General features: G+C 33.7%; 2 protein-coding genes and 1 long non-coding RNA gene across 3 annotated transcripts; 1 reads left to right on the top strand and 2 right to left on the bottom strand.

The window, feature by feature from the left end:
- Positions 1–1,130: 1,130 nt before the first annotated feature.
- Positions 1,131–3,018, bottom strand: LOC102805108 (C-type lectin mosGCTL-1-like). The gene is made up of 5 exons (XM_085505532.1): positions 2,962–3,018; positions 2,747–2,828; positions 2,141–2,474; positions 1,662–1,744; positions 1,131–1,276 (listed from the first exon to the last, which is right to left on the bottom strand). Exons 2-5 carry the CDS (start codon positions 2,802–2,804, stop codon positions 1,245–1,247), a joined length of 507 nt encoding a protein of 168 aa, XP_085361658.1. The 5' UTR covers positions 2,805–2,828; positions 2,962–3,018; the 3' UTR covers positions 1,131–1,244.
- An 826-nt stretch (positions 3,019–3,844) lies between these two features.
- On the top strand, positions 3,845–6,056 carry LOC146736622 (alpha-N-acetylgalactosamine-specific lectin-like). The gene is made up of 5 exons (XM_085505533.1): positions 3,845–3,907; positions 4,685–4,771; positions 5,077–5,413; positions 5,678–5,754; positions 5,903–6,056. Exons 2-5 carry the CDS (start codon positions 4,708–4,710, stop codon positions 5,926–5,928), a joined length of 504 nt encoding a protein of 167 aa, XP_085361659.1. The 5' UTR covers positions 3,845–3,907; positions 4,685–4,707; the 3' UTR covers positions 5,929–6,056.
- Positions 6,057–9,680: 3,624 nt separating this feature from the next.
- LOC146736623 (uncharacterized) lies at positions 9,681–10,759 on the bottom strand. Its single transcript, XR_014930967.1, has 3 exons — positions 10,743–10,759; positions 10,137–10,470; positions 9,681–9,740 (listed from the first exon to the last, which is right to left on the bottom strand). It is a non-coding gene; the product is annotated as an uncharacterized LOC146736623 (long non-coding RNA).

The raw sequence follows: 10,759 nt of genomic DNA on the forward strand, positions 1-10,759 counted from the left end.
AACACTTTAGGCGGTAACCTACCGAAGACGCAACCCTCACGATGAAAACGAAAGTACACACCATGGACAATGATAAAACATAGAGGGCAGATTGCAACGAAATTGTATTTATTTATTTATGAAATAAACAAATCTGATTGTTCCTTGAACGCAATTTGATATTGCGACATCACCAACAATTCAACCAATAAATATATCTATTTTAATGACGAGACAAAACATTTTTGTGGAAACTTTTATGATCAATCTTAATATTCTACCGATACTTTTACTCATTCACCAATACACCAATTGTTTTAAATTTAATTTTAAGATTCCTCTCCAAGCTCCCTTGTCTGAACTGCCACTACTGTTTGTCAATTTCCTGTTACGATGTGTGAAGAAGACTAATATAACTAACACACAGTTTAGTTCTAATGTGTCTCTAATACATTAAATGTATCGATAATTTGTTTAACTTCAGCCGATAAACTGGCCGTAATTACGTAATGCGTTGATGCGTAATGACTTGCAGAGAAGTTGCCGGAAACACTGCAGCAAACTCCAACGTTTACTTACGCAACTCTTTATGAAGGTTATAGCATCATACATCCTAGAAGATTGTGTCATGACCTCCGCCCTCTATAGTTGAACTAGCTTATTACATGGTAATGATTAAATTTGTATATTGAGCTGACTGACACTTAAACATTATTAATAGTACACGATGTCACTTCTAGGGTTTGTTTGTATATGAAACACAGTCACAATAATTCACCTAATACATGTGTAAAATTAAATACTTTTGTGTCTTTTTTTCACTTTTTGAATGTTTTTAATTTATTTGTCATGTCTGGGATATCATCTTTGTGTAATTGCTTGTTCTATTGCAACACCTTGTAAAATAATTTAACTCTTGTTTGAGTCCCGTAATAGACAATACTTCGTGTGTTTACGCTAGAGTCATTGATTACGGCAGGTGAATATCGGTACCTTTCAAAAATTTATACTGTAATATTTCACCCACTTGTGCTATACTAATGAAGTAAATAATGATGATGAGTCTACATCTGATAACACAGGTGTACATCTTTAAGACAGTAGTATATATTGTGATGAGTGTACTACTTAGATATGAAATAAGACACACATTATACGTCCATATCAGCTTTATTGTATTAGTTTAGCATGCAAATACAGAAATTAGATCTACAAAAAATATGTAGCCCCATGGCCACCGAACTACAACAATGCGTCGATTGTATTCATGGTTCTGGGCATTTAGAACAGCTGCAAGCTGAAATAAAACAACAACGAAAATTTAACGTCATTTTCAAAAATAAAAACACATAATACGAACAATGACGTCATATTAGTATTATTATGCCAATTCTACGATAATTGCCAGTTTTAATGTTTAATATTATATAAATACAAAACAGTGCTAGTCATGCCTGCCATCAAAACCGCACATGAGCACACATACTTGTACTTGCCTGTACCTCTCTCAATACCCTTCTCTCAAGTTGAATCTTACATGTTGTTATGACCCACATAAGATTGCGTTTTAATTGAATAAAAATGCAACAAAGTAGAAACAACATTATACATGTTGTAACTTAAGATAGAAATGTTAGTAAAAGGTGTAAACATCAGTGTCGCATTATTACACACTAACATACCTTGTACTTCACAAATGAAACCCTTCTCTCTGATATCAACACCAGTGCAATATTCATCATCCCATTTAAAGTCTGTTGTTTTTCTACAAAGACAACAAATTACAATATAATTTACCTATCTGTATAAACAGTAAACACTAGATGTGACCGCCATCGTGAAATAAAAAGTAAATAATGTGCATACGTTGTACATACAATAACAAACACATATATTTGGTCGTACAACCGAATATGGGCGAATACAACTTTCATTTGTTTATATCGGACATAGTAGCATTGTAATGAAAGCAGGAAAATATATACTAATATGATTGGCATAAGAATACCACACCGTATATACAGGCAGTATTGGATCGCATCGATTACGCTCCTGTCATCAAAATAACTGTTGTTGATACCTGTGGTATTCTTACAATAATCTTATATTTAGGGATGGATAAAAGATGGCCAAATATTTTGTCTATGGCTATCATACTCACCTCAGTTGACCACAGTCCTGACCCTGCGGGTTTTTATTAGTGTTGTTATCTGGTTCCCCTTCACCCCAGTTTGTGTAACACACCTCTCCACCATTAATCCATTTAAAGTTGTCCTCTTCATCTCTATCGTTCAGGCCAATCCAAAATCCAGTATCAACCTGATCACCTAAGCCACTGTCTCTTATGTATTGTGTGATAAAATCATCTGTGCGTTTGTCGGGAATTCGTGCCAAGGTTCCTCCAAGACTAGCACATTCAGCTATTGCTTCATCCCAAGTATAGCTTCCAGCGACAATATGGTACTCCACAGCTACGTGGTTACTAATTGTGTATGCTGTAATTGAATAAAACATGTATTTTTAATTGTGTTTAGATTGTTTTGTTAACGTGTAAAGTAAACAGAACCTAGTTGCAGTAACAACAATATGTTTAGCTACATTTCAAAAATATGTCTTACTTACATTTCAAAAATATGTATTAACTACATTAAAAAAATATGTATTAACTACATTACAAAAATATGTCTTAGCTACATTTCAATAATATGTATTAACTACTTTTCATTGGTATATTAAAGGTATACTTGTATAATAAAGGCTTACATACCATGAGTAGAGAACACACATGATACCAGGACGAATAGGGTAATGTTAATAATCTTCATCTTGATACCAGAACTGAAAAATATCTAAATGTTCGGGAAGTCCAATAACTAAGTTAAATAACATTTAAGTGAATGTTTAATGTGTGTTGAATTGAATAACGATATTTGTAGACGGTTTATGCAGTATTCGAGAGTGACAAGTCAGATTTATACTTACCTGATGACTTATTCTCTGTCGGACAGTGCAGTGTGGCCTAGCATGAACACTAAGGCGAATTTATAGAACTTCCAGTGTACAAAACAACAAATACATCTATAATCTACTTGAGGCGAGATTCTTTTATTCGTGAATTCAGAATTTTTACGAAATGGCTATGCTAATAGGTTCGTGTCACTGATGATACTAGAAAGCGCGTTTGGAAGCGCGAGATGAACACGTGTTTGTTATCAGTGGGCCTTGTGAGTGCACGTTCGTGGGAGAAAAACTTCTGAAAACATGACCTGTCTATACTGCCTCAAAAAGCGTGATGACGATTATAGTTTAGTTCATTTGTATAGGTCTTTTTATCTCAGGAATTTTGTTTTTGGTAACGAATTGCAATGTTCAAATAATTTTATATTCTACACTGAGATGTTGGCAAAATATTTTAGATGTTTTGTTATAATAATGTTATGTCACATAATATGCAAGTTGTGTAAAAATGTAACAGTAATGATTAGTATGTGAAATCTGCCTGCAAAAATGTCCACGAATTATCCTGGCATTCCTTTATGGAAATACACAGATGATGAAGACGATATTTGGTAATTCTAAAATTTGCTTTAACAAACAATTATTATCACGCTTTTAAAAGAGATGCTCATTTTGCAAAATCGTTTTCCTGCTTAATTATGATTCATTTGTTTTGAATATATGCTTTCAATGTACAATAATGACAAACATGTGTTTCAATAGACTATTTAAACACAATAACTGACACGAATTCTTGCAAAAAAAACATATTTTTAATATTTGCATATTCTCTGATACTCAATCATTGTAACAAGTAGATTTTTGATAGCAAATAGTTGTGCGGTTTGCACGATTAAACATTTATAAATACGCTGATGTGTTCGCGTTAAGTCACACTGCGTGAACTAAGAGGAAGAAGAAGCACTCATACGTAAGTATATCTCTATTCATTTGGTTTGAATTCTGTGATATATTTGTTTCTTTCTGTCATTTATATTAACACTATGAATATGATCACATTGATGCTGCACAGTATTGTCCCTAAGAAACCAGTAACTGAATTATCAGCTCATGTATTCCTTTATGTGCACAATTTACTTGGAGTATATTACTTAAAAAACAGGCCGATTTTACACATGGCGCCAATGAAATCATTAAACAAATTAAAATCTCTAAACACAAACAGTTTCATAACTGTGTTGAAATTTCCAAAAAAATGAAGTCGCTTCATTTACAGTATTGGCAGTCCGCTATTTGGCTTTAGCTTAAATTAAACTGACAAACCTGTTTTGTTGTCAAGTTAATTAGAACAGTTTGGATTAGAAATTAAACCGGACTCATAAGACTGTGAAACATATACTGTCCCGTATGTATTCTGTTCTTGACGCATTTCTATTTTGCAACGCAATAAACTTGTCAGTCAGTCCAGAAGACAGTGTGACGCGCCTCGAGCGAGGGAGAGTCCTGCTAATGATGATATGAAAATGTGTTTGTATTTTTCTGTTTCATGTCATTTGTGTTTCAAATATAAAACCCTCGTGTTGATATATCCATTTAGAATTCATTAAATCTATTTTAAATTCATATTACAGCGGAGAAAGCATATCTTAAATGTTATGTAGTGATTCTTTGTTTAACACATACTTTACTAATCACGTCTTTTACATTCTTTCATGTTCATAATTTGACTGTACATATATTTTTATAGCGTCGCTCAGTTCTTTTATCACCATGAAGTGTACTATCTTTACCCTCATTTTGGTCAGCACGATATCCTGCCTATATTCTGTTCATGGTATGTATAGAAATTGAAATTATTATTGTATAATTTACCTACTGGGTTTGTGTGCAACCTATAGTCATTAGAACAATGATAGTTGTTCGTCTTGTATGGACAACTATAATGCAACTACATTAACCACAGTACCTTACTGAATAATATTATTGTTCCCATTGCAGCAAAGATGTTTCATCGACTGACTTTATATATCCCGTCCCGGTCGTTTTCTGCCTATGACAGACCAGTTTCAAATAATTGTGATTACGGTAAATAACACATTCAACAACGTTCGAAACAATTATATACTTTCTTCAATTCAGGACATGTGCTTCTAAATCACGTTGTCGTGGAGTATGAAATCTACACTGATGCAGTTACTTGGGATGAAGCAATACAAAGATGTGAAAGTGAGAATGGACAATTGGCCAGGATTCCCGATAAACGCACAGACGATCTTCTCAGAGATTATATATACTACTCTGGTGCTAACAATTCGGTTGAAACTGGGTTTTGGATTGGTCTGAACGACAGAGCTACCGAAAATACATTTGTGTGGCTCAATGGTGGACCCGTTTGTTACACAAACTGGGCTAAAGACGAACCAAACAATAACACCAAGCGTAACGCAGCTGAGGGCCAAGATTGTGCACAACTGAGGTGAGTTTACAAATGATAACCTGAAAGTTTGTGTATATGTTTAGGTGTTACTCTAATATATGCCAATAAATCAATGAATGCAGTGCCATGAATTATATTAGGGATGTTTATATGTTATTATCCACGCAATTACTTTACGTTATAATTAGTGTTATTATGCAACTACCAAAACGTCTTTCATGTTGGGCTGCAAAAACAAACATTATTTTAAAAATTGCATGTGGATAGTTTCCCAACGTTATTTTATTTTATTTCATTTTGCAGAAAAAGCAGGGACTTCAAATGGGATGATGAGTATTGTAATGACATCAGAACAAAAGGTTATATTTGTGAAAAACAAGGTACGTTTCCGTCATATAAATAACCACCACAAATTATCTACTTAAAACTTAATCTGTAACTGAAAAGACTTGTCAACATGAACTATTTTAGACAATATTTTAAGCAATAAGCTGTTGTTATATGTACAATTTTTCATTTTTTTTTCAGTTTGCAACTTCTGTGATACTTGTTAGAACGTCAACACCAATTACACAACCAACGTATTGTGACAACCCGATGACCATAGGTCTACATTAATTAGAATATATCATTCTGTATCTGCATGCTGTACTAATAAAACAGATCATCCTATAGACATAAAGTGTGTTTATTTAATACTCGCTATAAAACTCATCGCCACATCATCTTCCATCTTCCATTTTGATTAGGGTATCGTTAACTATAATATATGACATCATGTTCATGCAGTGTGGGAAGTAGATGACACATACCACAAACTACAAAACCACAAAACCGATTTCTGAAAGTGCCAGTATTGAGGCCAATACTGAATTAATTTTCCATTTACTTAGTCTGCCAAGAGTTATATGATCTTCGCCACTGAACTGCGTGAGTTGCTTTTAAGCAATGTAAATTGTTTGACTCACACTGATAATAAGATGGAACAATAAGACAGCACATACAGAATTCTTATGAACTCCTAACAAATACCACTCACAATTAGGTTGGCTTAAAAAATAAGCAAGGTATTTTCCAAATTAATTGAACAAAGTATAAATGATACAGGTTATGGTGTATCCACAAAATTTTTTAAAGCAGACTTGTGGACTTACAGATGAAAATGTATTTGTTGACGTGGCAAAGACTTGATTTTTTCAGTGATTTTCTTTGCCACTTCTGCAACACTCGGAAAACTGATTTCCGTCTTCCACTCTCTCAGCAAACAGTTCAAGATGCTTTCAACATGTTTGCTCACCGATGACTACCTAAGTTTTAACAATATCCAGCAGTCACCAATTCAAATTTATCACAGTCATCACAGACTGTTCACACTGTGTGCAAGTGCGAATTGAAGCACATAACGGAGATTTTTCCCTTTATGAGTTAGACTGACCTTCTCATCGAAGGTACTATATGCATTACAGCCTTGTTCAGAACAAAAAATGTCTACAAATATAGAACACGTCGTGATATATATTAGAAAGGGTGACTCGTGTTGGAAGTAGTCAAATACAAGTTAATCGCTAGATGTGTGAAAGAAACCTGGCTTCCGCTTATGGATACAATCATTTTAGCCGCGTAACGTACATATGATGTTGAGAATGATAATTTATGGCTGTAGATATGATTGACCATCATCCATTCGAGTGTTTTATCTACTGATTTCTATTACTATGGGAGTGAAAGTATCAAGTGTTACTGTGGTGTTCCAAATGAAAATATCAGTCACGTGAATGGTGTTATTTTATATTCCCACTCTGTGACCAGCATTACTTTTACGATTGTTATAAAGCAGAACTGTTGGGCATTTTAAATAAACATAAATAAATGAGAACAAGAATAGTGTTTCCCAATTTCGTGTTGTAATACTTCCCATGTATTTCATATGGTTTTTTTTCATAAAAACTATGTATTTGTATGTAATTTATGCGACTGTGTCAATGTCGGTTAGCTCTTGTAAAGCTCTTCCCTGTGACTCTCACTTCAGACGATTACAATGAAAAATTAAATATGAAAAACAATAAGCAAAAGATGTTGGCCAGTTTGAATATTTTGTCAATCTACGAGCAGTAATGTACCCCATACAGAGACGTATATGTATGAAAAGTAGTGTCTGAATAATATGACATCACCAAATTAACATATTACAATTAAGAAGCAGAACAGCACAATTATCTCAGAATTGACATTGAGATAAGTCAACAGAAATAAGCAGTCACTGTATACAATCAAAAAGCATATTCATTGAACTGATTTGAACGTTACTAGCTCTAAACATTATAGAATTTGACGTGAATGAAAATTGTAAATACAAGTAATTGCCTGCGTACTTGAAAGCATGCATAGCTTGGAAATCTTATGTAAGGTGGCACTATACAAGTGAAAACTAACTATTGGGAACAACAATACAACTCTTATATAGGAGGTTGCCATGTTTTTCTGTCGAAAAGTACCATCCCAAAAGATCCATGACAAAGTAAAAAAGAAGCCTGATAACAAAGAATGAGAACATGATGGACCAATCAGAATGCCGGAACCATTACTAGTTACCGGCCTCTTGTAGCTTGGTGCGCCATAACACTTTAGGCGGTAACCTACCGAAGACGTAACCCTCACGATGAAAACGAAAGTACACACCATGGACAATGATAAAACATAGAAGGCAGATTGCAACGAAATTGTATTTATTTATTTATGAAATAAACAAATCTGATTGTTCCTTGAACGCAATTTGATATTGCGACATCACCAATAATTCAACCAATAAATATATCTATTTTAATGACGAGACAAAACATTTTTGTGGAAACTTTTATGATCAATCTTAATATTCTACCGATACTTTTACTCATTCACCAATACACCAATTGTTTTAAATTTAATTTTAAGATTCCTCTCCAAGCTCCCTCGTCTGAACTGCCACTACTGTTTGTCAATTTACTGTTACGATGTGTGAAGAAGACTAATATAACTAACACACAGTTTAGTTCTAATGTGTCTCTAATACATTAAATGTATCGATAATTTGTTTAACTTCAGCCGATAAACTGGCCGTAATTACGTAATGCGTTGATGCGTAATGACTTGCAGAGAAGTTGCCGGAAAAACTGCAGCAAACTCCAACGTTTACTTACGCAACTCTTTATGAAGGTTATAGCATCATACATCCTAGAAGATTGTGTCATGACCTCCGCCCTCTATAGTTGAACTAGCTTATTACATGGTAATGATTAAATTTGTATATTGAGCTGACTGACACTTACTTAAACATTATTAATAGTACACGATGTCACTTCTAGGGTTTGTTTGTATATGAAACACAGTCACAATAATTCACCTAATACATGTGTAAAATTAAATACTTTTGTGTCTTTTTTTCACTTTTTGAATGTTTTTAATTTATTTGTCATGTCTGGGATATCATCTTTGTGTAATTGCTTGTTCTATTGCAACACCTTGTAAAATAATTTAACTCTTGTTTGAGTCCCGTAATAGACAATACTTCGTGTGTTTACGCTAGAGTCATTGATTACGGCAGGTGAATATCGGTACCTTTCAAAAATTTATACTGTAATATTTCACCCACTTGTGCTATACTAATGAAGTAAATAATGATGATGAGTCTACATCTGATAACACAGGTGTACATCTTTAAGACAGTAGTATATATTGTGATGAGTGTACTACTTAGATATGAAATAAGACACACATTATACGTCCATATCAGCTTTATTGTATTAGTTTAGCATGCAAATACAGAAATTAGATCTACAAAAAATATGTAGCCCCATGGCCACCGAACTACAACAATGCGTCGATTGTATTCATGGTTCTGGGCATTTAGAACAGCTGCAAGTTGAAATAAAACAACAACGAAAATTTAACGTCATTTTCAAAAATAAAAACGCATAATACGAACAATGACGTCATATTAGTATTATTATGCCAATTCTACGATAATTGCCAGTTTTAATGTTTAATATTATATAAATACAAAACAGTGCTAGTCATGCCTGCCATCAAAACCGCACATGAGCACACATACTTGTACTTGCCTGTACCTCTCTCAATACCCTTCTCTCAAGTTGAATCTTACATGTTGTTATGACCCACATAAGATTGCGTTTTAATTGAATAAAAATGCAACAAAGTAGAAACAACATTATACATGTTGTAACTTAAGATAGAAATGTTAGTAAAAGGTGTAAACATCAGTGTCGCATTATTACACACTAACATACCTTGTACTTCACAAATGAAACCCTTCTCTCTGATATCAACACCAGTGCAATATTCATCATCCCATTTAAAGTCTGTTGTTTTTCTACAAAGACAACAAATTACAATATAATTTACCTATCTGTATAAACAGTAAACACTAGATGTGACCGCCATCGTGAAATAAAAAGTAAATAATGTGCATACGTTGTACATACAATAACAAACACATATATTTGGTCGTACAACCGAATATGGGCGAATACAACTTTCATTTGTTTATATCGGACATAGTAGCATTGTAATGAAAGCAGGAAAATATATACTAATATGATTGGCATAAGAATACCACACCGTATATACAGGCAGTATTGGATCGCATCGATTACGCTCCTGTCATCAAAATAACTGTTGTTGATACCTGTGGTATTCTTACAATAATCTTATATTTAGGGATGGATAAAAGATGGCCAAATATTTTGTCTATGGCTATCATACTCACCTCAGTTGACCACAGTCCTGACCCTGCGGGTTTTTATTAGTGTTGTTATCTGGTTCCCCTTCACCCCAGTTTGTGTAACACACCTCTCCACCATTAATCCATTTAAAGTTGTCTTCTTCATTTCTATCGTTCAGGCCAATCCAAAATCCAGTATCAACCTGATCACCTAAGCCACTGTCTCTTATGTATTGTGTGATAAAATCATCTGTGCGTTTGTCGGGAATTCGTGCCAAGGTTCCTCCAAGACTAGCACATTCAGCTATTGCTTCATCCCAAGTATAGCTTCCAGCGACAATATGGTACTCCACAGCTACGTGGTTACTAATTGTGTATGCTGTAATTGAATAAAACATGTATTTTTAATTGTGTTTAGATTGTTTTGTTAACGTGTAAAGTAAACAGAACCTAGTTGCAGTAACAACAATATGTTTAGCTACATTTCAAAAATATGTCTTACTTACATTTCAAAAATATGTATTAACTACATTAAAAGAATATGTATTAACTACATTACAAAAATATGTCTTAGCTACATTTCAATAATATGTATTAACTACTTTTCATTGGTATATTAAAGGTATACTTGTATAATAAAGGCTTACATACCATGAGTAGAGAACACA

The sequence above is a fragment of the Saccoglossus kowalevskii genome, chromosome 11 (genome assembly GCF_978046115.1).
Source record: "Saccoglossus kowalevskii chromosome 11, keSacKowa6.1, whole genome shotgun sequence".
Taxonomy (NCBI): domain Eukaryota; kingdom Metazoa; phylum Hemichordata; class Enteropneusta; family Harrimaniidae; genus Saccoglossus; species Saccoglossus kowalevskii.